We start from the raw sequence: 26,881 nt of genomic DNA on the forward strand, positions 1-26,881 counted from the left end.
CAATCATTTACAACCGTTGACCAGGAAGAATCGTCGAAATTCGGCGTTTGTGGCTGGGAGCAGACGCAGAGTTCGACGCATCACATGACTGCGACGTAGCAAACGTCATATAGCGACCGCTGTTTTATTTAGTAGACTTACAGATACCACCTCTTACGCATGATGTTGCGGGTTCGACGCCCGTCTCAGCACACTTTCTTTTCTCCCTTGTCTGTATGTACAGGGCTGTCTCAGAAAATTTGAATATTGTGATAAAGTACTTTATTTTCTGTAATGCAATTAAAAAAACACAAATGTCATACATTCTGGATTCATTAAAAATCAACTGAAATATTGCAAGCCTTTGATTATTTTAATATTGCTGATTATGGCATACAGCTTCAGAAAACTCAAATATCCTATCCCCAAGTATTAGAGTATTTCCTCAGACCAAGTAAAAAAAAAGATTTTATGAATCTCGGCGGAAGTTACGCCCATTGACGTCAATTCGCGTCACATGACTGCGACGTAGAAATGACGTCATATAGCAGCTGCTGTTTTGTTTGTTAGACTTACAGCTGTTATGAGTTGACATAATGGCGCACTGGTTAGCATGTCCACCTCTTAAGCATGATGTTGCGCGTTCGACGCCCGTCTCAGCACTTTTCTTGTCTGTATGCGAGACTTTTGCAGTCCAAACGACTCAAGGATGCCAAAGTGGATAGATCAAAATGTATGTAAAACATGACATGTTTGTATTTATCGACGGCCATTTTCTTGTCCCACTCGTGAGGCAGTCATGACACTTGGCAAACAGAAAAAATTAAATTATGAATCATAAGACACGACATGGATCATGATGATTGGTTTGCCACTTGGCACTATGGTCATTTAGCAACTGCGAAGCTAGATTCCCTTGTCTCCTAAACATACGCATGGGTCATGGTTTATCTTGAGAGGTCACAGGAAATTGGCTGCACATTTTTGCAGGCCGCATTTTGTGTGTATCGCTGGAATTATGAAAGCCATGTATTATTATTTCATAAATGCACCCTATGTTCTATCTCCTGTCTTTACAGTCTTACGTCACCGGAGCGGAATGGAATCCAAATGTGAGAGACCTCTTGCTTGCGGTTGGAAGTCACGTTATGAAGACGTCACAGCTTGGCTTTGGACAATTGATCCCTCAGCTCCAGACGGGCGATGGTGGACAAGTGCACCTCATCTGGTCCGTCAGCAACACGCAGAGTTCTTGCGTAGGAATACCTGGAAAGGGAGGCGGGGGGGGGTCATTATACAAATAAACTTTGGCTGTTTAATCAAAGTACATGTTCACATCTGCGCCAGAGGGAAGTCTCCAGAAACACCGGCACCCCCAAACACTTGGATGGCACAGTCCACCACTTTGCATGCCATTCTGCCCGCTGCCACTTTGATCAGCGCAATCTGCACAAATGAAGGGAATTGAATGGCTAAATGGGGAGGGGGTGCAACAATTCTACAAAGAATATGTGTAAAAATATGTAAAAAACGGAAAAGAATGTCGAAGTGACTATTCTTTCACCTGCTTGCGCGCGGCACGGCTGCCGAGCGTGTCGAGCGCATGTGCGGCACAGAGTGTGAGGAGGCGCGTTTGCTCAATCAGGAGTCGGCACTCTGCGATCCAGTGAGCGACCACTTCCTGCACGCACACACGTCATGGCACGTGATGTCCACTAGGGTGCGACAGAAGCTTTTAAATCAGCATCGCTGGCCTACGTGTTGATAGAGCTTCTTGCCAAAGGCTCGCCTGGAGGCTGCACGTTGGCACAGCAGTTCCAGCGCCCGCTCCGCCAGGCCCACGGCTCTCATGCAGTGATGCAGCCGGCCCGGACCCAGACGTCCCTGAGCGATTTCAAAGCCTCGACCCTCGCCTGCCAACAAGATGACATTCAGAGAGAAAAGCACGCATGACGGCAGCAGATATGACAGGTGGCTTCATTTATGTCCATTTAAAAACCACAGCCATACTTAAGCTCGGGTTGCCGCCACTTACCGAATATAATGTTGGCGACGGGTACGCGCGCGTTCTCAAAGTGCACTTCGAAATGGCCCCCGTGGATAGCGTCTTTGGAAAAAGACACGGAGATATCCGCTTCATAAAAATCCCAGCGTCGACATTTCACTCACGCTGTGCATTTGTCCAGTGCGTGGCCAACACGTAGTAGCGCTTTTTGGTCCGGGCGCCGCGCTGTGTTCGTACCGTCTTGTCCAAACACGGTGAGAGGCCTGATCAACTTTACGCCCGCCGTGTCCATTGGCACCAGGATCATACTGTGTCTGGCATGTCTGCGTTAGACGACAGGAAAAAAAAACATCCATTATCTCTTAGCCTTAGCTCTCACCTCTGAGCACCAAATAATGATATTTGACAAAACAATCGAGAGGGGGGGGGGGGGGGGGGGGCTGGGAAGACGATGAATGGTCCGCCAACCTGCTGCCGGCCTCCTCGGGGGCGCTCCTACACATCACAATGGCCACTTTGCATCGAGGATGCCCCGCACCTGAGAACCACACAAACAGTGATGAATGACTGTCTCACCACTGTGACCTTGAATGACTGTCTCACCACTGTGACCTTTCTACAAGTGCTAGGAATGCGGTCCCAGCTGGAAAGCACAGCCGAGCCGGGCCGTGAAGGACTGCTGGGCGACTAGACGCTGATTTATATTTCTGGAAATGGTTCCATTTTGTCGCTCGGGGTGACAAAACAAGACTATTTGAAGGGGTCAGATCAGGGCATCTTGACGCAGATTGGATTCTGGAAAAAGGCTCGTCTTCCTGTTTCCACTTCCATGAAAGGGGCTCCGCTCCCTGAGGACGGGGGACATATGGACACCAGACAAGACAGGCAGCACGGTGCAACACGCTCAAGCGTTCGTACCCATTGTCAGTATTTTACCAAACATGACGACAGAAATCTTGTCTGAATTCTTCATTTTAGCAGATTTTCTTTCCCCATTTTACCTTGCACCTTACACGGATGCTGTAACCGGCATCCGTCCCAATACTTTTGAGTATTGCGCATCAAGCCAAGCGTAGTTACACTAGACGGAATGTCAGAAGCTGTCAGGTCCAAACGTGTTCCAGCTGCACCGGAATGCAACGACAAACTTGCCAACATTTTTTTTGTTGTTGTTTTAAAAACACACTCCTCTCGTCTGCTAGACCTTTTCCCTTTTAGGTGATATTCGGTTGCTAAACGTAGCCTCGTTTTTCTGCACCGCCCAGGAATGTCATGTTGTGTAAACTGGCCAGCCAGAGTCACAAGTTACTGTTCTACACACACACACACACACACACACACACACACACACAAATCGCTAACAGTGGGACGCCCTGCGACAGAGGAGGGAGGGGTGGTGTGCGTGTTTTTTTTTTTTTTTTTGCGCTCCGACAATTTGCCTCCAAACACACACAACAAGCGTTGCAGTGTGCATGAACGTTGGACGTCTGATTACTGGGCATCAGAAAGAGCATAAAAAGAAAGCAGGTAAGACTTTTTTTGGGTTTTTTTGGCTGAAGTTGGTATGCCCATCATATGTCAAGTGTATAAATGTTTATTTGGCTTCTTTTGCAATGTGTCCTATACTTTCCTGTTATGCTATCGAAATGGAATTGTTGTTTACCCCTTCAGAGTTTAACAATAAGTCAAGGTCCATTTTTGCAATCAGATGGTGATAACACGTGAAGGATAAGATTTGTTCACGTAAAAAATGAATGTATTAAAGAGATTAAGAAAGATAAAGGAACCATTTAGAAATTGCATGAAAGCCTAAAACGACTTGCTGTTGATGTTCGGCTCTTGTTAGATTCTGCTGCAATTACAATATTTTCTTATGCATTCCTTGAACAAAATCCTCTTCAATCAGTCATCTTAAGCTCTCGTTTCCAAGCCATATTGGCAAAAACAATGAGCGGCATCGCTTATCCCAACCTTGAATTACGCGGCTGGGAAAATACTTGTCTTACGTTTCGGAACGTTCCGTCCGTTTCGTCTATTGCGTAATAAACCTGGACTCGAAGGCGCTAAATCACCGGTGGTGCTTCGCGGTTACTTTCTATGTTTCGACAACGTTCGCGTTCTGATGAATTTCCGGCGGTGAAACGCTGCTCGTCACTGTGAGGAGAAAGGATGAGTTCAAAATGCACAAGCTCATTGAGGGGTTGTGAGGATTAAAGCGTTAGGGAAGCCACGCAGGAGACATTCCGCTTTCCCCGTTCAATTCTTCATCCCCCCACCCCACCCCCATGCAGACAAAGATGGAGGATTACTATTACCATGACGACGAGGACCTCGGCCACAACGACAGCTACGACTACAGCTACGACCACTCGGTCTGCGACAAGGAGGCGGTGCGCTCCTTTGCCGGCGTCTTCCTCCCGGTCATCTACTCGCTGGCTCTGGTGGTGGGCCTGGCGGGCAACGCCCTGGTGGTGGCGGTGTACGCTTCCCGCTCACGCCTGCGCACTTTCACCGACGTCTGCATCCTGAACCTGGCCGGGTCGGACCTGCTCCTGCTCGTCACCTTGCCCTTCTGGGCGGCTGACGCCGTTCACGGCTGGAGGTTGGGGCCGGCCGCCTGCAAGCTCACCTCTTTCCTCTACAGCGCCAACTTCAGCTGCGGCATGCTGCTTCTGGCGTGCATCGGCGTGGACCGCTACCGGGCGGTGGCTCACGCCGCGGCCGGCAGGTCCGGCAGGGGCGCCCGGCTGCGGAGGCAGTGGATCCTGGCGTGCTTGGCGCTGTGGGGGGTGGCTATCTTTCTGGGGCTCCCGGAACTGCTCTTCTCCACCGTCAAGCATTCCCATTACAGGATGTACTGCACCGCCGTGTACCCGGCAAGCATGGGACGCCCAGCCAAGGCTAGCCTGGAGCTGCTGGAAGTGAGCCTTCGCTTTGCGCTGCCCTTCCTGGTGATGGCGGTGTGCTACTGCCGGGTGGGCCGGGCCCTGGCCCGAGCGCCCGGGGTGCGGCGGGACAAAAAATGGCGGGCCTTACGCGTTCTCTTGGCGGTGGTGGCCGTCTTCTTGCTAACGCAGCTTCCCTACAATGTGGTGAAGCTTTGCAGAGCGCTGGACATCATCTACATGCTGGTGACCAACTGCGAGGTCAGCAAGGGCCTGGACCGTGCCTTGCAGGTGACTGAGAGCCTGGCGTTGACCCACGCCTGCGTCAACCCGCTCCTTTACGCTTTCATCGGGTCCTCCTTCAAGGGCCGCGTCCTCAAAACCGCAAAGCACCTCGGGCGGCGTTTCGGGAGACGCGCCGGACGAGAGGAGGGTGAGCCGGCGGTGGAGATCTCGCTCAACGTGCGCAACCAAAACCGGTCGCAGTCTGGTTCAGAGGAACCGGACACCAGCACATTCAGCGTGTAAAAGGTACGACGACGGCTAGTTGCTAATCAGCAACAGTTGTAGCGCTTTAGTCCCGAAAAGGAAAAATACTATTATGGTCCCAGATAGCTGGAGCAACGTGTTTAAGTAATACATAAGACCAGGTAGCCATAGCTGAAGTGGTAAAGCCCGTACAGTTAACCATCGCTACAGATGGGTTTTGAAAACCACACCAGATGCGCACGTGCTACATGCAACCACCACTAACAACCCAGGCTGACCTTCTCCGCGGCATTCCGCTACTCACTCGAGATGTATTAGTTACGCAATACTACTTCCTTTTCAGCCAGGGCTTTGGCGCCATCTGTAGGGCACGACAGATAGAGCGCACAAATTCATGAAAAAGGTGAATAGCGAACCGCAAATAGGAGGGCAGTCATTGTACACATGAATTCTGATTATGTCAGAACACCCCCCACCCCCCCCACACACACGAACCCAAAATCACTGCTCAGCACACACAAAGCTAGCTGTTGAGGCACTGACCTGTAAGTGGCAGAATTGTTCCATAGTGAAATGTTATGAGATGGATGCAGTCTATCCAATGTGGAACATTTGACGTGAAGCGTTTGTGGGCACACGCGCTAACCTTTGTATTTGATCTCATTTGTACATTGTCTTGACTGAATTAAAAGGGCATTGCTCTACCGTGCAATTTCAATGCTTTAGGTTTGAGAAAGAAATATTTTTAAAACTGTGTACATAAAAAAATAAAAGTAAGCCGGAGTCTGCTCAAGCCTAATGCCATTTGATCATTTTTTCCATGCTCAGTACCTGTTAGTCATCCTCTTTCCAGCACACTGGCTAAACAACAAGGGGAGACCGCAAGCATTTGGAAGGAATCATGTCGTGTCCTGCGTGCTGTTTACGGCGAGACAATGGAAACAAAGCTGCCGGGTCATAACAGGGGACGTCATTCTTGAAAGGACGTGAGGGAGGACCCATTTGGGGGAAACTCCCTCGAGACGACGCTCGGTCATTGTCAACAATGTCTACTTTTGGGTTTTGGGTTTTTTTTGGGGTCAGATTGAATAACAGAGAGGTTATGACTCCCTGTGGACCAAGGGCGGAGTTAGGGTTTGAAGTATATATCATTAGTCGTCATCAAGTCTCTCAAGGGCCTCGAAAAAATTTCACAGAGCAAGTGAGAAAACGATTACTCCAATTCAAACACTTCCAATAAACAAAGTATGTTTGCGCCGCCAAGCTGAGGCAAAGCACGCACGGCCTTCACAAGTGTGCAAGCATGTTATCTGTCCAGGAAATAAAGCCACGTCACGTGCGGCGCTGTCACGTTCAATGACTCATCTTCTGAAGAAAAGAAAAGAAAAGAAAAGAAAAGAAAAGAAAAGAAAAGAAAAGGAAAGAAGGGTGAACTCACCGCTGCTCCACCACTTCTTTCCATTGATGACAAACTGGTCCCCCTCACGGTAGAGACTGCAGGCAATGTTGGTGGCATCGCTGGACGCCACCTCGGGCTCTGAAGAAGCACAAGTGCCTTTTGAGTCTCACAGGGTGAAATTGTGTGTTGGATGGCATTTGAAAAGTTGGTACACTTGCATTCTTTTTCCTCACTTTCATTGAGTTGTAGTGACTCAGTTTTACGAGGTGCTTCCAAACATCAAGTCTTGTACACATTATTCGTACGTCATGTTCCTTCCCTCTCACAATTTGGCAACATGTCCGGCAAACGCCAGGGGCAATGGGAAAAGCCCGGGGGGGAAGATGGGGGGGGGGCTGGTCGACGCCCACTGTCATTACCTCTGGCCTGCAGCTGTTTCCACACAGCATAGCAAGCGCACACTGGGAGAAATGACTCACCGCCGCAAAGCAAAAAGCTTCGCCAAAAAGAGCACTGCTTTATCCTCCTAAATAAAGGCGCCACTCTGGCGTGCGTGGAGTGTACCTGTCATGCAGAAGCAGGAGCGAATCTCTCCTCTGAGCAGAGGTTCCAGCCACGTCTTCTTGTGTTCCTCGCTGCCAAACATGTGCAGCACCTCCATGTTGCCTGTGTCTGTTGACAGGAGAGGGAAAGCGTGACTGGGAATATGCAACACGCAAGGGACTGCCAGCTTTGTATAGGTAGACGGCTCCTCCTGTTGAAAACGGATGCACCGTGTTGGCGTTTGCCTGACCCCTGGAATTGAGCCTCAAATGACAGACTTACTTCCTGCGTCTTTTCAGGCAAGCCCGAACCTCGAATAAGAACGACAACTTGTCAGCGAGCAGATAGGCCGTGAAGGGGTTATTGTTTACCCGGCGCCTGGCAGTTAAATACTTCCGGAGCAAAGAGGCAGCGTCCGGTCTCCTCGGCGATGTGGGCGTAGTCCAGCTGAGAGAGGCCGCTGGCCGCCGGCAGGAAGAGATTCCATAACCCTGCCTCTCGAGCTTTCACCTGGCCACACCCACTTCCAATGTAGTGCTCTGAAGATTGCTCCGAAGTGAGGTTCCCCTCTAAAACCTACCTTTAGAGCTTCGATTATTTGGGGGGTGTTCCACCTCAGGGGCGAGTGAGCATACTTGATGTAGTACTCCGCCACTTCCTGCAAAAACAAAGCTGTCGTGAAAATCTTCTATTTGCTTTCCTTTCGACAAGCACAACAGAGAGACACCGGCGATGTGCTGGGCCAAAGGTGACGACTGGGCAATTTGTATGACATGTGAAATCAATAGAGGTTTTGTTCTTTCGCTCCACTAACTAGGTCCAAAGTTTTCGTGGGAAAACGGCGAGTGGACAAAGGGAGGCTTTGTGTCGGCGCTGACCTTCTGTGCGGGAAGCACGTGCTGCCTCATAAAGTCCTTCACCTGCTGGAGCACTGCCTGGCCTTTGGCCGTCTGCAGAAACAGCCCGGCTTCCTGCGCGGCCTCCGGAGGCCTGCGAAGAGGGTGAGACAAAAGTCAGTCGGCAGCTGGATGTCGGTTTCCAAAGGCGAGAATCCAACGTTTACTGGCAAAGGCAAGATTCCGACGTTTACTGGCAAAGGCGAGATTCCAACGTTTACTGGCAAAGGCTCCAAACAGCAGGTGGAACTCATGTCAAATGGACTAGACAACATGGTGTGAAGGGAAACACGTTAACAGAAATACCCAACCTCTGCGCCAGCTGCAGGGCGAGCACAGCCAAGGGCTCGACGCACTGGCCTAACTCGGCGGCATTGGGAGCGCTGGCATTGCCCAGCAGGTGGCGGGCATAAACACCCTGGACAGAGAGAGAAAAACAAAGTCAATCACAGTGGCCTTCATATGATGACAGCAGGATTGTAATGATTTCATTTGAGGGTCAGATTGTGAAACTCATAAAAAGGTTTGGATGCTTGTTAAACCAAGTTCAAATGTTTTTGAGCATTTGCAAACAACGATTGCTCCTGAACCAAAACAAGAATACCGGCTCACTTTTAATGCACACGCAGAAACTTCCCATTCAAGCCTTACCTGAGCGATTCCTGCCATTTTGAAGAAGGACAGCGCCAAGTAGAAATTTAGGCAGGGCAAAGGTGACGGGACCCCCCGGCAGCATTTATAAATGGAAATCAGGTCGTCCGCTGAGGGGATACCTGCTCGACACGCAGAAAGAAACGTCTCATAGGCGCAGGCCGGCCTTGTTGCTTGATTTCAACGTCGAGCGTTAGCTGAGATCGCACCTTCTATTCCTTTCAAGCTACCCATAGAGCTCAGTACGTTGAGGCCGAAGGGCCAGTAGTGAGGCATGAGGAAGTAGGCCAGGTCTGCCAGAGGCTGCCCGCTGGTGGACAACTCCCAGTCCAGCACCGCCAGCACCCGAGCCTAAAAGAGCCACGACGCACGTCACTCCTAACGGTCACGTGAGCGAATGAGAAGGCGGACGGTACCTCGCTCGGATGGAATACCAAGTTGTCCACTCGGAAATCCCCGTGGACCAGCGTGACCTCCTGATCCTCAACGGGCAGGTTGCTCATCAACCACGAGGAGAGCTCGTTCACGGCAGGGATGTCTCGGTGAGACGAGGCCGTGTACTGCTTGGTCCATGTGGACACCTTGAAGAATAAACATGCTGCTAATGTCATTCAAGGGGACAATATTGAACATGTTTTAATTGCTTGGGCCTCAAGAAAGAAAACATGAATTTGCAAACCTGTCTCCTACAGTATCCTGCTCCTTTCCCGTAGCCGTCTAGCTTCAGGGACGCCAGGTCCAACGAATGCAGTTTGGCCAAAACTTCCACTGCTGCCACGTACAGAGCCGCCCTCTCCGCCGGGATCACTCCGGGCAGACGAAGATCCCGAAACACGCGGCCCTGCTCGGTTATCATTGCCGTTACCTAATATATCACACTTTATATTTCAAGCATACCTTTGCGAACTCACCACAACGTGCTCCATCAGGTAGAACTCTGTTCCCATGATGTCCATGTCGGTGCAGTGGAGAAGGGGCTGAGGCACGGGGAAACCAGCGGAATGCAATGCCTTCTGGACACGATATTCCCGGTCCACCTGTAAACAAATATATATACTGTCTCTTTCTGTTTAAACGCTCTCTGTCTTCAGAACCGAGCTCATGTAATATAGTAATTCCTTTCCTGAGACAGTAATTTTTGCTTTTCCTTGCAAGGAAAAAAACGCTAAAAATGTTCACTCTGTGTAATGAATGATATTGGTTTAATGCTCTGAAATGAGTGACAAAAATATTGAACTTTTATGCATGTATGTATGTATGTATGTTGCATTAAGTCAACGATGATGTTGTGATGGCTCGTAATAGAAATAGGTTTAAATAAAATGGAATGCCGGTACAGCGGTTTCGAATTAAATAGCTCCCCCTGCTGGACAAGTATTAGTACTACATACAAAACAATTGGTGACCAAGTACGGTACTTTATGTCGTGCTTTTTTGAGTTGACTTATACCTTGTGTGCGCCAGGTAGCAACGCACCGGGTGGCTTCTTCCTTAGAACATAACTTTTGGAAGGTGTTTGAATCAGGAAAGTGGGATTCGACTGCCCCGCACTGGAAAGACCTTAGCATGTTAGCCCAACATAGTTGTCAACCTGTGACCCAAACACTAACTCACCTGTACTGCCTGACAACGAGCGTGTCGTCGTTGGACACGAACAACTTGGCGCACAGATACTTTTTGAGTCTATGCTCGTTGAATTTATGCTGCGGTCGCACGGGAGTCGTCAATTCGTCCATGCTGAAAAGAGTTGACTAATTATTTTCCAGCTGTTGCTCGATGGCCGGGTCGTTTATGGCGACGCACATTGGATCAAAACACAACCACAATCAATCAATCAATCAATCAATCAATCAAAGAATTGGTGGTGCGCACAGTAATATTTGAACGCAAAAGAGTAAAAAAATAAATTTACTTGATATGTTGGGGTAAGTTATCTGGAACGTCCTGCACACCCACATTTCCACACGAATTGTATTTGCTGTAACACACATCCTGACAGCTGATTGGACTTGTGAAGACGTGTACTTTTTTTCCCGTGTCAGGTGTTGCTGTCTGGGCTTTACGTTTTTTACACTTATTATTTTTTTCATTGTTAGTTTTAGCGTGACCTCATGGCGACGCTGGAGGAACTGAAGCTACGCGTGAGGGAACTGGAGAACGAACTGATTAAGTGTCAGCAAAAGCAGTGCGCCGCCAAGCAGTTACACAGACCCAAAATTGAAAAGATGAGCGCAGAGGTTGTCGATTCCAACCCTTACAGGTAACGTTTCATGATAATAATTGAAATGTATTTCGAAGGGTGCCGCGCCCATCGGGAGACGAGTGACTCGTTTGTTGTTTTTTGCTGTTCTTGCAGTCGCCTAATGGCGCTGAAGAGAATGGGCATTGTCGATAACTACGAGGTAAGCTCACCTAGCCAATTTGCCTAAATGATTCATGGTTTGTTGCCATATTTTTCTTCCTTGTGTGTGACAGCGCATCCGGACGTTCACGGTAGCCGTGGTTGGGGTCGGGGGAGTGGGCAGCGTGACAGCCGAAATGCTCACTCGGTGTGGCATCGGTAAGGTAATGATGCAAAACTCTTTTCCTAATACAAGTTGGTCAGGATCTTAGATACACCTGCACCGTTGAAAAATAGCCGTAAGTGAGGTATGTGAAACGTGAAAGGAAATGGACTTCTTTGCAACATGAGAATTCGACTCATTTTTAAAGTATCTATTTTACCTACCTAATACTGTTTCCACAGCTGCTGCTGTTCGATTACGACAAGGTGGAGCTCGCCAACATGAACCGGCTCTTCTTCCAGCCGCACCAGGCCGGCCTCAGCAAAGTGGAGGCCGCGGAACACACGCTAAGGTAACACTTGTTATTGGCCTATTGGACAAAGTAGAAGTAATAATAGTAATTGCTTTTTCTTACTGACCTGTTGACCAGAACCATCAATCCGGACGTGCGGTTTGAGACGCACAACTACAACATCACCACCTTGGACAATTTCAACCACTTCATGGAGCGTCTCAGGTGGCTTTTGCTCACGTTCCCTCTTCTGCCCTCAGCCAAATTGTCCTTCCTCACTTCTCCTCTGTCTTCTCAGTCACGGAGGCCTGGACGACAGCAAGCCTGTGGATTTAGTCCTGAGCTGCGTGGACAACTTCGAGGCCCGCATGGCCATCAATACAGTGAAGAATGACTTTTTTTCTTGAGCTTTTGTTAGTTTCTGCGTGTGATCGTTGCACTCTTTTTCGCAAAGGCTTGTAATGAGCTCGGGCAGACCTGGATGGAGTCTGGAGTCAGCGAGAACGCCGTGTCGGGACACATACAGCTCATCAACCCGGGAGAGACGGCGTGCTTCGCTGTAAATACACACCAATCCAATACACGCGCTTTTTCCGGAGGCTTACATCTGCATCACTGCAATTGTTTCTACCAAGTCAGTATTTCACATGTCCTTGCACAGTGCGCGCCGCCTCTGGTGGTGGCTGCCAACATCGACGAGAAGACACTCAAGAGGGAGGGCGTGTGCGCCGCCAGCTTGCCCACGACCATGGGCGTCGTCGCTGGCATCCTGGTCCAAAATGTCCTCAAGTAAATTTTACACACAGCTCCATCAAAAATGAGGTTTTTTTTTTCTTTTCTCCCCCCCCCCGCTACAACAAACTCTTGTTGTGGAAGATTATGAGAATAAAGTATTTCGAGTAATTAGTTCCAAATGTTATTGTGAAGCAAATTACAGTCGATTTCCTTCATTTGGAGATGGATTTTGTCGGTTAAATGTGACTTTGTCGACGTTGCAGGTATTTGTTGAAGTTCGGTCGCGTCACTTATTACCTGGGCTACAACGCCATGCAGGATTTCTTTCCTAGCATGGCTATGAAGCCCAACCCGCAGTGCAACGACCGCCACTGCCGAAGACAGCAGGGGGTGTACGAGGTCAAGTTGAACTCTGCGCTGGATTCCAATTTAATATCTATCTACCATCGCTAACGTGGCGTCCCAATGTGTGCTGCCAGAAACGGGAAGCGGAGCGACCCAAGACTGAGGTAGTCCAGGAAGAAGAAGAGGTGCTGCACGAGGACAACGAATGGGGCATCGAACTGGTGTCAGAGGAGGCCAACGAGGAGGAGACGGCGGCCGTCGCCGACCTCCCCGAAGGCATCACCGTCGCCTACACCGTCCCGGCGGCGGCGGTCAGTTCACAACTAACAAACGATTGATGACTGTCGGGGCTGGGATGTTGTCAATTTCGGCTTTTCTTTTTCATTGGAAACAGAACAAGGGCGACGGGGAGATGGTGGAAGAGACGGAACAGAGTCTGGAGGACCTGATGGCGCAAATGAGACAGTTGTAAGCTGCACGGCGGGCAAATTGAAAGAAATGATCATGGCATACATTGGATGACAGCCCACGACTGACCATCAATAAAAACTGAAAAAGCTGAATGCATGAACTAAGCTTGCAATGCTTGGCTAACATTAACATCTCAATAAAGTATTTATTAGCAGGAATACATGTGCAATATTGAATGGCAACGAAGCGAACACTATATTACAACACACACATGTAAAAAACACAAGTCACTACAACTGCTGCTTTTTCAGGAACGTAAGTGAGTAACTCGAATTTGACATCGCTGTGAAATTGGACTTTTTTTGGTAAAGCAGTCATATTTTCTTTCGCATTAAACATACTTGGAGCTTCTCTAGACCGGTAGAAACATAACATTTGTTCGGTTCGGTCATTGGCAACTTTGCAATAGAAACGTTACACTGGAAGAACAGATTTCAAGAAAACCTGTGTAGAACACATTATTTGGCAAAGTCGCATCTTACACAAAGAAGAGCTTTTGGCACTTGTTAACACTTCACTTGTAAAACACTGCAATCGTGTCATTAGAACTTATTTCTTTGCAATTCATCTCATCTCTGCAATATAATGCTTTTGTTTTATTGCTATGTGCAATTATCTGCAGTATTTATTAAGGAGTTATCGTTGTTTTGTGGGACAAATTACAGCATATTCCTATGGGACTATTTCATCCAATATATGAAGTAGGTCCCGGAATGAATGAAATTTGTACATAGAGGTTTTCATTTTCCCAAGCCATAGTGTACCTGCGCGTACTCACCTGGGGCCTTGAGGGAGGGGGGCCGGTCCCCTCAGGCCGAAGGTGTCGGCAGTGGACGAGTGGCGCGACGGCGGCGCGTTACCGCACGACGATGGCGGCGGCGGCTCCGTCTCTTTGATCTCCATGGCTCGCTTGTACAGCTCGGCCGCCGTCTCAAAGTCGCCCTCTTCGTAGCTGCAAAATGGAGAACGTCGCGCAAAGAAGAATAAAGCGCTTGGTGGAGAAGTGTTTTTCCAGGTTGCGTACCTCAGCACTGCCAGGTTCTTGAGCGTCTCGCCGACACGAGGATGCGAGCGTCCCAGGCTGTCTTCATACACTTTGAGCGCTCGTTCGTAGAGGGGCAAGGCTTCGTCGTGCTTCTTCTGACAAACCAACCCAAACGCAGCCTCTCGTGACCGTGCGCAAAAAAATATATATACAAATATGTATATATGTATGTATTGAGGGGAAAAAGGGGCGTTTACCAGCTGACAGTAGATGACGGCCAGGTTGACCAGTGCCGTCGCCACGCTAGGATGTTTGGGCCCAAAACTCTTTTCCCGGATGTCCAGCGAGAGCTCGTAGAGGGGCACCGCCTTCTCCAGCTTCCCCTGCGTAGACAGAATGTTTGATTTGATTCTTTGATTTTCTGTGCCAGCCACGACGTCTTCATCCCTTCCTGGCATTTGAAGTAAGGCATCTTATCTCAGCTGGAAGAAACAAGCGCCGAAGGAATGTTTCCGCCTCACCCGGCGCTTGTAGAGCATGGCCAGGTGTTTGAGCGTGTAGGCGAGCGAAGGGTGGTCCGGCGAGAGGGCCCTCTTGCGGATGTCCAGCGCCCTCTCGTACATGTCCTCGGCCGCCTCGTAGTCCCGCCTCTCCGTGTGCAGCGCCGCCAAATTGTTGAGGGACTGCGCGCAGTCGGGGTGCTCCGGGCCCAGGACACGCTGGCGCATCTCCAGCGAGCGCGTCAGGAACACCTTGGCCGCGCTGGTGGTCAGAAGACACAAAGAGGATGGAAGCGCTTCCGGGAGGATCCACGTGCGCTAAACATCGGCGGCTGAGACTGACTCCAGGTTGTTCTGGAGGTAGTAAAGCACTCCTAGTTCATTGAGGGTCCGGGCGCAGTCGGCCGAGTCGGTCCCAAGGGTGAGCTCTTCCAGCTGGAGGGCCCGGCGACGCAATAGACTGAAGCCGTACTGCAGTGCGGGGAACATGCGAGTCTTGTGACACAATAGTATAGTATAGTATAGTATAGTATAGTATAGTATAGTATAGTATAGTATAGTATAGTATAGTATAGTATAGTATAGTATAGTATAGTATAGTATAGTATAGTATAGTATAGTATAGTATAGTATATGTATGTGGAGGGGCCCCTTATTATTTCCATAGTCACCATGTGGCCTTTCTGGCGAGCTGTTTTCTGCCTTATCTTCATGGACCTCTTCCTGAGTTTCTCCGCCTGATCGTACCTGACCACGACAGTGATAAAAAGTAGATGGCCCGGCTGCGGCAATGACGGGGGCAACGACGGCAGCACTTTTGTACTTGTTTTGTTTCTGGTAGAGGGCGGCGAGGGACTCCAGCTCTCGGGCCACGCTGCCGTGCTCGGCCCCGTAGGCGTTCTCGCTGATCTCCAGCGCCTGCTTGTACAGCTGCTCGGCGTTGCCGTACTTCTTCCACTGGACGTACACGGCGGCCAACTGGTGCAGGGAGCGTGCCACGCTGGGATGGTCGGGGTCCAGCGCCGTCTCTCGGATCTCCAGCGACCGCTGGAGAGGACCCACCGCCTGGCGGAGAACCAGCTGGCTTTTACGCTTCTCACAAGCCACGAAGCTAAAACCCGTCAGCTCACCTGACTGGGCAGACCCAGGTCTTTGAGGAAACGTCCCAACGTCTCATACAAGTCGGCCAGCTTGGTCACGCCGTCTTCGCTCTCGCAGTTCTTCTCGTAACGCTTGAGCGAGTCAAAGTACTCGGTGGCCATGGAGCTTTTGTCCTTGCCCACGTACTGCCAGTAGGCCAGCAACTCGGAGAAATGACCCCTGGAAATCCAAACTCAATTAGCGGAAAGTTTGGCAGAGCGGCGCCTCGGCCTGGGATTTACGACCTCTTGTACAGGTTCTGGGAGACAAAGAGGTTGAGAAGGCTCAGCTGCAGTTTGCTGCGGTCCTCCTGCTGCTGAAGCAACCAGGGCAGCTCGTCGGCGACGCGCCACGTCACGCCGTCGTGACTAGCACCCACAAGACATCCCGCATCAACAGAGAGAACGGAAAAAAAGAAAGACGGACGTCCGGCCGGCCGGTCTGGCCGCACCTGAGCTGCCGGCTGAAGTAGTGGATCAGCTTTTCTCGGTAGGAAGCGCAGCCGCGCCCTCCGCTCAGAAACTCCAATCGCACTGCTTCCCATGCCTGGTGAGGAGACAAAGGTCAAGATTTTTCCCACTAGGCAAACATCATTCCAAATACCGCATCACATCCTTTCAATTTCCTCCTGGGTTCCTCATAAAAAGGCACCTGCAGATGGCGGAACCTGATGAGGCCGCAGCGGAGGGTGAGCACACAGAGTCGACTCAGACCAAAGAGCAGCGACGCCAGCGCCGGAAATTGCAACTCCGGGAAAAGGTCGAGAACCTCCGACTCGCTCACGCCATTGTGGCTGCAATACACCAGGCAGAGTATCTACGCGCCAGACAAAAACCACAAGAGGTGTGTCACGTTCCCGACGAGTGCCCGTTTGCCACTTTCCGACCTAGTCGTTCGGGCACCTCTCTGGCGACGTGTCGCTCTCTGTCCGAGCCGAGGGAGTCCAGCGTGGTTTTGAGCGCCAGGCGGTACAGCGACAAGGTGTCCTGACACTGCAGGCACCGCTCCAGGCTCTTCTCCAACCACCATCCGCTACACACCAAAAACAAATAGGTCACGTCAATTTTTCAAATCCTAACGACACACACACACACAAAAAAGAAGACATCAAAGGAACCTGGCGCTCATCCTGGCGAGCAGCGTGACGTATAGAGCGTTGCAGGTGGACGCTGAGCGACAGTGCTTTTCCAGCTTCTTCTCCTTGAGAACAAACGGCGGTCAAGTCACTCCCACAGCACTCAGACGATGACTTGCTCCTTCCTACCTGATCCTTGCCGAGTTGGAGGTCCACGCTGAGGCGCTCGGCGTTCACCACACTACTGACTTCCCTGGGACTCAGCGGATCCAAGTGGAGCGTGGGCCACAACCTGTGGGTGCGGGGTGGGGGGGGAATCACAAATGCGCTGAGAGGCTCCTCGCTGCTTGCGATGATTTGTGCAAATACTGAATGGATGTCTGCCGCGTGGGACCCACCGCCACGCTTGAGGACACGTCTCCACGTTGACGGACACAACCACTCTGACGTTGACGGGCAGCGGGTCGATCAGCCACTTCATGTGTCTTTCCGCGTGCTGTGGAAAGATGACGCCAATGTCGTCGTCGTGGTGGTGAACCGCAATCGCCGCCCTCCCTCCCTCCCTCCCTCCCTCCCTCCCTCCCTCACCTGTATTTGGTCGATGGAGTCTATGATGATGATGATATTGCCCTGGTGGCGCGCCGAGAGCCTCTCCAGCCAGCGTGGGAAGTCCTCCAGGATCTTGCTGGGCTCCATGGACAAGCCCGAAATGGACCAGAAATGTTGCAACAGCTGCATTCGGAGGACCAATGAAGTCACGGGGTTTGACTTGAGACAATTCAACAGAAGGAAAGCCATCTCTCACTTTCACGGTCAGGCGCTTGATGATGAGCACGGGCTCGGAGCTGGAGGAAAAAGGTTGCCCGACGAAATGGGAGAGGAACAAGGTGTTGGGGGACTGCTTCTGCTGCAGCTCCATCCTACCGCAAATAGTCACGCTGCTTTTCTCACCGACAAACATGACAGCCGCAAACAAAAAGGAGAATTACACTTGCCATTTGGCGAGGAGAAGGGACTTCCCCGAGCCCGGACCGCCCGACACCAGCAGAGGCGGAGTCGGAGGAGGGGCGGCGATCATGTCGTCGAGCCGCTCCACGTACTGAGAAGAATAACCTCGTGGGGATTCCGAAATTGACCAGGAGGAAGAACTTGGCGAAGAGGGTGGGAGGGAAGCTCACCTTCTGGAAGCCCAGCTGGGAGCCGGTGCTGCCGCACGCCTGCTGGTAGGACTCCAACTGCTCCTGCTCGTCATGAAGGTCCCACAGGACGTCGCCTGCGTCTTCCTCGCGGCCCTCCTCCATCCCGGAGTCCTTCGGGTCGCCGTCGGCTCCTTCCAAACCGAGCAACTCCTGCACCGGAATAATCAGCGCGACTTGAAAAGGAGACGTGCGTACCAAGGCAGGCATGGGTGGCCAAGTACCTGCTTGATGACTTTCTCCAGCTGAGCTGAAATGAGGCTGGCTCCATCTTCAGCAGAACCGCTGTGATCCAAGACCTGCTCGCATGTTCAACACAAGTATCAAGGTCTGCATGTGCCAATACTGACAATGCGTCAGCAAACGGGACCTTAATTTTAGCAGCCTTGTCCGCAACGTTGACCCTTTCCAGAAGCTTCCTGGTGGGCCCGGACAGGTTCCCATCTCCTTCCGTCCTGAGGTAGAGCACTAATGGATGGCCATCTGGATTCTTCACAAAAGCCTCCTCGCAATCCTCCACCACGGAGCTGTGACGTCACAACAGCAAAGGGAAGCTTCAGCCCGAGCGGGAGGGAGGGAGGGAGGGAGGGAGGGAGGCGCGTGACCTGTTGACGGTGGATTTGAGAAGCAGCACGCACACGGAGCTCCTCTCAATCTCCCGTTTGCGTGCCGACGCAAACGAGGCGGCGGCGTCTTCGTGGAAGCAGACGTTAAGGTAGAAATGTCCTAGACCTTCACACAGCCTCCTCAGCACCAGAGAGTGCTTCTGCATTCGAGTCATTTGTGCAAGGTTTTCATTTTACAGATCATTTGAATGCAACCAACAGGTTATCTTTTGGCACATCATCAGAACACTCGTCGCACCTTGGTAAAGATGTCCATCTCAGCTCTGGTCTCCGGTGTGCAAATGAAGTAGCAGCGTACCGTGTTGCTCCACAGGGCCTGAGGCACGTGAGGCGACACCTGCAGCAGACTGGCCACCGCAGCATCCCAGTCGTCTAGCGTTTGACAAGTTCTCATTAGCAATCTGCTTTTGCGCTCTTTCCACTGAAGTCGCTGTGGCGTCAGCACACCGACTGCTAGCACGCTACCGCTTGAACACGTGCTACTGGTGACGTCCCACTCGCTCCGTTACCTCGGCTCACGTTTGCGAAGGGGCCCTCGACGTCGATGAGGCTATGGGCCAACTCGGGTCCCCGGAAGGTCTGCTGCAGCTGCATCATGCTGCCCATAGAAGGCTCGCTTCCCAGCACACCCCCGGTCCAGTACTCGGACTGGGTTCCCGCAGCTAGAGACGTGAAACGTCATTGGCTACAGATAGCGCAACTTGCTGGCAGCTTTACTTTTTCGAATTCAACGTGGGTTCCTTACCGGTCACAGTCGTTTGGTTGTCGTCCGAATCGGAATCGTCGGGAGAGTACACCTGGATGCCCTGGGCTTGCAGTTGTTGCATTTTGGACTCCAAGTCTCTCTTAGCGCGAAGGAGATCCTGGATTTCCTTTTCCTTCGTCTCTCTAAAAATCTGGCGAACAAATCCAACAAGATTAACGTGACAGAGAATATTTGAATCACTGAGACATACCTTAAATTGTCTTTTCACTTTATCCCGGTCATGCTCAAAGGTGGAAGCCCTCTCCATGGCTTGGTATTTGGCCTCCAGGGCGCTCTCCTTCTCTCTCAGGATCTTTTGGTAGGTCTTCTGCAAAGCCTGGGGTCACATGGAAGACGCTTGGAGCAAAACGGCAGATTTCCTCTGAGTATTATAAGGACTTGGTAAGTACTGACAAATTATTATCATTATTTGTTTTCTTTTTTTAAGAGTTAAGCACAGAGCTTCTACTTTCTTTCAGCAGTCTTGCAGTACCTGCAACTCAGCTCTCAGCCTCTTATTCTCCTCGTCCAGCTTGGACTCCTTCTTCTGCATGGACGTGATCTCATTGTTCTTGCTTACGCGGAAGATCTCGTACTCTTTCCGCAGCCGCTCGTACTCGGCGGCGTACTCGAGGTCCACGGAGCCAGTCGACTTGAAGCTGGCCCCAATCGCCCGAGGTCCCCGGCGGAAGGAGCTGCGCAAGAGTCGGGCTTTTGGCTTCACCTCTACGGGAATCTCGCACGCTTCGCCACCCTCGCCGCCGTAGCCATCCTCGATCACCTCCCCGGGGCTGACCAGGGAGGAGGCCGTTCCCATGTTAGCAAAGAGGCCCCCGTTAGCCTTTTGGGGGAATATGTTGCAAATTGTTGCCGTAAAAATGTCATTAAACTAAACTTGTCTTAAAACACTCCACATACACAAGTCCCCACTATGCTACATGCTAATTAGCACCGACCGTATACAACCTGTTGCTGGTTTCGTTAGCGTTAGCATCACGAAGATGGCTCTCGAAGAAAACAGTAAGGTCACGAGTGAAAAAGATATATTTTAGGATAACGGGGGGGGGGGGGGGTTAACTACACTATAGTGTCCGCAACGTTGTCACGGTGAAAATTATAGAGAAAATGTTGGATAAAATGTGCGTTCTGCAATCAGACTCACTCGGGCTTCTTCTGGGCTACCTTGGTAACAGGCAGTGCCTAAGGGGACCCGTAAGGGACAAACCGTGTAAAATTCGCATACGGGGACGCGCCAGGGACAAACCGTGGAGAAGGCGCTATTTAAAAAAAATCCACTGGGTAAAGTCCCACTTTTGATTAGAATGTGCCTATCTTTTACCTACAATGTAACTATTTCAAGTATTAAGAGGCAAAATTGACTTTCTGGTCATTCTCTCACCTGTGAGGCCTTGATGCAGAGGTTTCAGGGAGGACAAGTCATGTCGGCATCTTTCACTCGTGGACAACCTTTCCTTGGCATAAAAATAACACGCATGCATGCACGGACGGACGCACAGACAGACAGACAGACACAAACAGACAGACAGACAGACACAGAGACAGACAGACACAGACAGACACAAACAGACAGAGACAGACAGACGGGACTTTTTTTCTTTAAACCTTTTATTTAGGAAAAAACAACAACTATGGAAGCTCACAATCCAGCAAGAGTGGGGAACCTTTTTCCTTATTTAAATGATGAAAACATAAGATGAAACAACCTTTACAAGGTTATAGAGATGACAAGCATTTGCGTGTTTTGTGAGGCGTTTTATGACAGGTTGCCCACCCCTGCTTTATAAACAGGCTTCAATGTCTGTGGCTACCCAACATGGAGATATGACTTAAAGCTTTACAAAAACAAAATATATTTACAAGGTCTCTCTGTGCAAACATTTTTTTCACACCACTCTCCTATAGTGTCTGATGAAGTCAAGCATAAAAACTTTGGTGAGCGAACAAAACTACTTACTACTTCCTTACACTGATAGGCATTTACCGTTTACAGCCCCTGCTTTGATTTGTTTCGAGTAGTTTCCGTGGCGGTACACGAGTGCACGTCCCCTTAAATTCCCTCCAAAACCTGGACAACTTTGGCAAATAGGCACACTTTTTTTTTTCTCCACGTGTTGCTACTTTATCGATCTCCCCGCAAAGTGTTGTCAGTTGAGACGCGTTAACGTTTACGAGAAAATACTCTATCTGTATACAAGGCATTTACAAGGGTGAATAAACATCAACAGATTAAATATACTACGCTTACCCAAAGTTCTGGTACGAAAAATAAAACAATCTGTACACCGCCTGTGTAATACACTACATCTGATTTGAATGTTGTTGCCTCTTTCAAAGTGCCCGTATATTCTTTACTTTTCTATACGCACAAATGAGGATGAAGCAAGGCAGACTAGAAGAACGCGACAAGAGACGGGACAGCGGGGTCACTCGTTTCTACTGCTCTGTAGCGCTGAAAGCAAGATTCGACATTTTTTTTAAAGCAGTAGTTTGCCAGGAAGTCAATCGCTGCTGGTTGAAAACGGACCTTTTTCAAACCTATGAATTCCAATATATGGTCAGTGGACTATTGGATTTACAATATTCCCTACAATCTACTTTCTTCATTTTGGAACATTTCTTTTGGCTACATTGTATTTCTCCAATCACATTTCCCAGGGCCTTCAGCAGCAGGGGAATTTTGTGGTGGTGTTTTTTTTTTTTAACCAATCAGATTTCAAATTTGCTTCACAATTACATGATGTGATTGTCTCAAGAGGTGGGTTAGTCCACGGCCACCCACTAAAAATGATGATGCGGCCTTATCACCTGGTCTCTGTGTAAAAAAAAAAAAGAAAAAAAGATGGGGGCCGCGGGGAGGCTAAAGCGTGGCTAGTCCTTAGCCGCTGAGGCTGTCGGGATGCAGGATTTGCCACCGCTGCCGTTGTGGGCCCTGTAGCTGGTGAAGCTGGGGGTGTGTATGGTGCGGATGCTCTTCCCGCCCGGGCCCAAAGGTGACAGAGGGGAGGGGGAGGTGGAGGAGGATGAAGAAGAGGAGAAGGAGGAGGGGGAAGAGTGCACTCGACCGTTGGGGGTCTGCGAGGAGGAGAAGGAGAGAGCTTTAGCCGCGTGCTGCGAGGGGGGCTTCAGGGAGCCGTTGGACAGTGAGGGGATGTGCGAAGAGGGCAGGGAAGCCGAGCGAGCGTTGTGGGGGGGCGGGAGGGAGGACTTGGAGGAAGATGAAGAGGAGGACGGGTTAGCGGCATCTTTAGTAGCGCTAGGATAAAAAGCGGGGATTTTAGAGACAGTGGGGGAAGTGCTTTTATGATCCCCTCCCACTCTTTTAGTACTTCCGTTAGCCTGTGAAAAGAGATGCCAAAACACAAACTGATTGTCAAAAGAAAAAAAAGGTTCAACTATACACATGAAAAGTCGATACAAACTGGAACACAACAGTGAAGACTAATACGTAATGCTACGCAGACAATGAACACAATCGGTCTACTCGGATTGCATGAGGAAAGACAGCAGTCGCTCTTGATATCGGCACACCATCATCTTTTTAGGAGGTTTGAAACCAAGGCAACTGGACAACAAGGGACTTGGAGAAGGATATTTGGCATTTTGAAGTGCATCAGAAACCCATGAATTTAGTGTTAACATAGTCACACTCTCGCGCTGCCTAAACGTGGCTCGTTTACTGCTAATGCTAGCTCAGTATTGCTAGCACCGCCATTTTGTCCTTCCAGAATTGTAGTATCTCATCCCCCAGCCAGCCACTTAACGGAACATTTTTGGACTGGCGTGATCCAACCGCAATTAAGTAGTCCAGTTGCCTTTGATTCAACTCCTTGTCCGGTACGCATCACTTGATCCACATGGAGACTTGAAACAGAGAGACGTTACCAGGAAACAGGATGCAGCGCAGGTTAGACTTGAAGGGGCATCTCTTCAGCTTCCTTTGTTAGTCAGAGTGTTAGGTTAGATGTACGGAAGGTTTGGGGGGGGGGATAACCCAGTTGAGGGCTGTGTTTGTGCGTGAGCAGGCAGGACGTGGTGAGTTGAGTTTCAAAATTGGATAGGAGAGGAAACCAGTCGGAGTGAGGTTAAGAAGTTGTCAAAGCAGTTGTTTGGGGTGTACGGTGAGAAGAAGGGTTGGGGGCAAGTGTGAAATGGAAGCATCCTGGAAGGGGGGGGTGGATGGCGGGGTTCGGCGACACTGTTTAGGAACTCAGCTGTGGTGGGAACTGGAGATGCGATGAGCATTATGCAGGTGTGTTCCGCTTTTCTTAGTTTTTTTTCAAGTCACCAACACAGTGAACACCATGAGCAGTGTGGACATGCAGAAGATGTTATGGGGTAACAGTCAAGAGTCAATCATGCCTTCCCGTCAAAGCAAGGGGAGGGGGGTCCGCAATCAAAACACTTTGGTCGTGGTGTGGCCCTAGAGTAAAACTACCTGTCGGAACTGCCTTTGAGCGTCCTGCAGTTTTTGCTGTTTTGCTGCTTTGTCAGTAGTAGCCGGCGACTGCCTGGACTTGGCCGACAAAGGGACGGGCATCCGACTAGTGGGGGAGCTGGTGTTCTGCAGGGGGACCCAAACGGAACAAAAAAAAACAACAACAACAAATAAAACAAAAGAAGAGGGAGGGCGGGAGGAACAACAAAACATGTAAGAAGAGTCAGACATTAAGGCACCGAGAGTTGGAGAAAGAAAGAAAAAAATACAACCACCACCACCACCGGTGACAGATCATGCAGCCATTTTGAACCTCACACTCATGCAACCATTGAGATTGAGGTGTCTTTGATTATTGAGTGCTGAAAACCTTTCAGCAATGAAGTAAAGGAGTTAGATGGGAGGCAGGAACCCAACACAAAGCCAAGGTGGACTTTTCCAACATTTCCTGCAGAGTGTATTAACGCTTTTGTCATTTGAGCGGGGAAGCTCGAAGTGAAGGGGGGGGGGGGGGGGGGGGTCGGAAAGAGAAGGACCCGAAGCCTTTGTGGAGCGGCAAGAGCTAGAGAGAGACCTGTTGGATGGTGCCGGGGGCACCGGGGGAACCCGTGGTGCCGCTGCCGCCGCTGCCGGTGGTGGGGATGACGACAGGGCGCGGGAGGAGCAGAGGTTTGCTCTTCTTCTGGAAAGAACCTTTGCTGGCTAGCTTAAGCGCCGAGGCCTTTGAGGTCGGGAGCGAGGCCGACCTCCTCAGGCCTTCGGACACTTTCCCGTTCTCTCCCTTCTTCTCCTCGGCGGAGACGGGCCCTATCTCGTTAATGGTGCTCTCCAGCTGCTTGATGGTCTGTTCTAAGCTGTCCAGCGTCTTGTACGTGTTCTTGCGGATCTGGTCGGTCCTGCACAGCGGCTCCGAGTTCTGCCTCTTTAGCGGAGCGGGGCTCGGTGCCTCCGCTGAGGGCTTTGGGCGCGAGATCTCAAATCTCTTGGCCTCTTTGTGCCGCTTGACCGTTCCGTCCGATTCCTCCTCGTCCTCGTACACGACCACCTGCAGCGTCTTCTTTCCCGACTTGGTGCCCGCGCGGATGGCCTGCGTGAGAGCCGCCAGCTGCTTCTTGGGGAATTTGAACTTGAACTTCTTCTTGCCGTCCTGCTTGGCGTCTCCGTTGGACGCTGCGGCGTCCGCGGATTCCGAAATCAATGACGACGACGACGACGACGACAGGCTGGTGCGATCTCCCGCGGCTCGAGGAGACGCGACCTTTTCGCCGTCGAGCGCTCCGGCTATCCCCTGCGGCCCGCCGCTCCTGTCCGTGTCCGATTCCTCGCTCTCCTCGTCGATGTGCTCCGCCGCAAGCATCCGGTCCAGCTCCTCCTCGCACTCAAAGATGGTGGAGAGGCGCTTGTAGGCGGCCCGGATGTCCATGGGTTGGTCGAAAATAATGATGACGGGCTTCTTGTTGAAGCCGTTGTCCAGCGGCGTGCGGGGATCCCCCGCGTTGTTCCCTCCGCCGACAGTCACGGTCTGGACGCTTCCTTTCTTGGCATTGACCAGCTCCTTGTACTCCCCGCACGAAAGGGCCTGAACCTTGGTGTTGGTGATCATAAAGGCAATGTTGTCCGGCGGAGGAGGTGCCTCCTCCCCTGGCAAATCAGGACTAAGAGTGGCTTCTTCGTCAAAGGTAGCTTTGGCTGGATGGTGCTCCTCACTTGATGAGGACCTCCTCTGCGGCAGCGGCGGCGGAGTGGAACTGCTAGAGCCCTCTTTGGCACCGCCGGCCTCTGTTTTGACGTGCTTAGTAGAAGGGACGGACTCCAGGACGCTCTGACTCTTTTTCTCTGCCTTCTCAATTTCCGCACTGGTCTCGGAGGACTCCGAGAGCTTCAGGGCCTTCCCGGGCAGTCGGAACGCAGACAGTCCCGCGGGCTTGGGCGAAATTGGCGGCGGGGACTTGAGCGCCGTTGATTTTGACGACCGCTGCTCCTGCTGGCCTGGGGAATTGTCATTAAGAGTGACATTTGACACCTGTGTTGGAGACTGGGCAGGCTCCCGGTGTGCGTGGCTTTCCTCCGTTCCGGGATGGGGCGGATGCTCTTTGGGAATCTTTCCGGTCACGTAGTATATGACCTGCAAAGTTTGCCGTTGTTAAAAAGGAAGGGCCCGGCCGGCAGCATTTGGAAGTCAGCCAAAGGTGACGCGGTACGTACCCCTTGGCTTTGCCGCCGCACAGTCGTGTTTCCATTTTCGTCCGTGTCTGGATCTTTTTCGTCCCGTTTTGGCTCTGAGCTCTGCAGTTTAGGAAATGATATCACCGTGTCGTAAGCTAGGCTCTACCCTCCATTTTGGAACCGACTGTACGTATCCTCACCGTACCGGCGATTATGATTGAAAGGTTGAAGTCGTGAGGCAGAGGAAAGTTAAGCAGAGACGGGAAAAAAAGGCCAAGCGACGGAGGTGAGAGAAGCATGCGCGCCAGGCCGCACGGACAGAGTCTGCACTACGAGGTTTTTGTCCAATTGGGGATGATGATGATGATGATCAAAGGGCACTGTTCTTTTTGTTTTGGGGTCGATTTGGTGAAAGCAAGGTCGGAAGACATTATCCGTGTTGGCGTCCAGAGGCTTCCTGTCGTGCAGACTTAATCCTTTCAAGCGGCAGAATCCAAAGAGGGAAGCATGATGAGGAGGCAGCAGAAGGAGGCTTGGAGGTTAAAAGTGTCGGCGAAGCCCAAGCGAGTGTTAGGAGGTGCAGGCAGCGTGCACAAAAGGGGGGGGGGGGGGGGGGGGTTACCTTCTTTTCAGCTCTTAGCTCTCTGATTTGAGCTTCCATGTGAGTAGCGGGCTCCACCGTGTTTGGCGGGCCTACTTCCTGAATAGTGCACTTCTGGAAAACCTGGTGCAGGAAAGTTGCAGGGACAAGGGATTTGAAGGAAAACTGGATTTGTTGCGATGACCAGCACTCACCGC

At 50.9% G+C, this 26,881-nt stretch overlaps 5 protein-coding genes across 16 annotated transcripts in view; 2 read left to right on the plus strand and 3 right to left on the minus strand.

Annotated features, from left to right (window-relative positions):
* Positions 1 to 244: 244 nt before the first annotated feature.
* On the minus strand, positions 245 to 10,824 carry acad11 (acyl-CoA dehydrogenase family, member 11). 2 transcript variants are annotated; one of them, XM_088362893.1, is made up of 21 exons: positions 10,760 to 10,824; positions 10,462 to 10,584; positions 10,298 to 10,397; positions 9,759 to 9,884; positions 9,527 to 9,688; positions 9,264 to 9,428; positions 9,057 to 9,198; positions 8,848 to 8,969; positions 8,508 to 8,614; positions 8,179 to 8,290; positions 7,881 to 7,958; positions 7,672 to 7,810; positions 7,322 to 7,429; positions 6,797 to 6,895; positions 2,453 to 2,522; positions 2,222 to 2,307; positions 2,015 to 2,086; positions 1,738 to 1,892; positions 1,544 to 1,660; positions 1,316 to 1,425; positions 245 to 1,245 (listed from the first exon to the last, which is right to left on the minus strand). In XM_088362893.1, exons 2-21 carry the CDS (start codon positions 10,581 to 10,583, stop codon positions 1,137 to 1,139), a joined length of 2,301 nt encoding a protein of 766 aa, XP_088219019.1. In that variant the 5' UTR covers position 10,584; positions 10,760 to 10,824; the 3' UTR covers positions 245 to 1,136. The 2 variants fall into 2 exon arrangements, with proteins under 2 accessions (XP_088219019.1, XP_088219020.1); XM_088362894.1 differs by lacking the exon at positions 10,760 to 10,824 and having other exon boundaries at positions 1,308 to 1,425; positions 10,462 to 10,709.
* Positions 3,341 to 6,784, plus strand: ackr4b (atypical chemokine receptor 4b). Of its 2 annotated transcripts, XM_088362897.1 has the most exons (3): positions 3,341 to 3,511; positions 4,276 to 5,160; positions 5,236 to 6,784. In XM_088362897.1, the coding sequence occupies exons 2-3, from the start codon at positions 4,282 to 4,284 to the stop codon at positions 5,395 to 5,397; spliced, it is 1,041 nt and encodes a 346-aa protein (XP_088219023.1). In that variant the 5' UTR covers positions 3,341 to 3,511; positions 4,276 to 4,281; the 3' UTR covers positions 5,398 to 6,784. The 2 variants fall into 2 exon arrangements, with proteins under 2 accessions (XP_088219023.1, XP_088219022.1); XM_088362896.1 differs by having other exon boundaries at positions 3,344 to 3,511; positions 4,276 to 6,784.
* uba5 (ubiquitin-like modifier activating enzyme 5) lies at positions 10,809 to 13,352 on the plus strand. The gene is made up of 11 exons (XM_088362895.1): positions 10,809 to 11,107; positions 11,204 to 11,249; positions 11,323 to 11,412; positions 11,594 to 11,703; positions 11,782 to 11,868; positions 11,942 to 12,026; positions 12,098 to 12,202; positions 12,305 to 12,432; positions 12,642 to 12,777; positions 12,858 to 13,034; positions 13,118 to 13,352. Exons 1-11 carry the CDS (start codon positions 10,959 to 10,961, stop codon positions 13,193 to 13,195), a joined length of 1,191 nt encoding a protein of 396 aa, XP_088219021.1. The 5' UTR covers positions 10,809 to 10,958; the 3' UTR covers positions 13,196 to 13,352.
* On the minus strand, positions 13,315 to 20,680 carry nphp3 (nephronophthisis 3). 3 transcript variants are annotated; one of them, XM_088362880.1, is made up of 28 exons: positions 20,624 to 20,680; positions 19,955 to 20,252; positions 19,673 to 19,798; positions 19,462 to 19,612; positions 19,226 to 19,378; positions 18,955 to 19,088; positions 18,696 to 18,856; positions 18,461 to 18,617; positions 18,315 to 18,389; positions 18,073 to 18,243; positions 17,890 to 17,993; positions 17,700 to 17,814; positions 17,483 to 17,626; positions 17,293 to 17,390; positions 17,084 to 17,186; positions 16,937 to 17,019; positions 16,722 to 16,851; positions 16,471 to 16,635; positions 16,271 to 16,365; positions 16,065 to 16,187; positions 15,810 to 15,999; positions 15,503 to 15,744; positions 15,351 to 15,426; positions 15,023 to 15,150; positions 14,701 to 14,941; positions 14,437 to 14,562; positions 14,219 to 14,358; positions 13,315 to 14,146 (listed from the first exon to the last, which is right to left on the minus strand). In XM_088362880.1, the coding sequence occupies exons 2-28, from the start codon at positions 20,012 to 20,014 to the stop codon at positions 13,969 to 13,971; spliced, it is 3,669 nt and encodes a 1,222-aa protein (XP_088219006.1). In that variant the 5' UTR covers positions 20,015 to 20,252; positions 20,624 to 20,680; the 3' UTR covers positions 13,315 to 13,968. The 3 variants fall into 3 exon arrangements, with proteins under 3 accessions (XP_088219006.1, XP_088219007.1, XP_088219005.1); XM_088362881.1 differs by having other exon boundaries at positions 19,955 to 20,302; positions 20,624 to 20,671; XM_088362879.1 differs by lacking the exon at positions 20,624 to 20,680 and having other exon boundaries at positions 14,219 to 14,334; positions 19,955 to 20,605.
* Positions 20,681 to 21,984: 1,304 nt separating this feature from the next.
* The window catches only part of LOC148380567 (sickle tail protein homolog), a 46,424-nt gene continuing 41,527 nt past the window's right edge, over positions 21,985 to 26,881 (minus strand). For 6 of the 8 annotated variants that reach the window (XM_088362875.1, XM_088362872.1, XM_088362869.1 and 3 more), the window contains 5 exons: positions 26,706 to 26,807; positions 26,123 to 26,203; positions 24,492 to 26,042; positions 23,918 to 24,043; positions 21,985 to 22,818 (listed from right to left, as the gene is read on the minus strand). In XM_088362875.1, coding sequence (XP_088219001.1) covers positions 22,351 to 22,818; positions 23,918 to 24,043; positions 24,492 to 26,042; positions 26,123 to 26,203; positions 26,706 to 26,807 — 2,328 coding nt within the window. In that variant the 3' untranslated portion in view covers positions 21,985 to 22,350. The remainder of the gene's footprint in view (positions 22,819 to 23,917; positions 24,044 to 24,491; positions 26,043 to 26,122; positions 26,204 to 26,705; positions 26,808 to 26,881) is intronic. The other 2 variants (XM_088362874.1, XM_088362873.1) reach the window with 2 other exon arrangements.

Source organism: Syngnathus floridae, chromosome 20 (assembly GCF_059516105.1).
Source record: "Syngnathus floridae isolate MCC-2025c chromosome 20, RoL_Sflo_1.0, whole genome shotgun sequence".
NCBI classification, from domain to species: Eukaryota; Metazoa; Chordata; class Actinopteri; order Syngnathiformes; family Syngnathidae; genus Syngnathus; species Syngnathus floridae.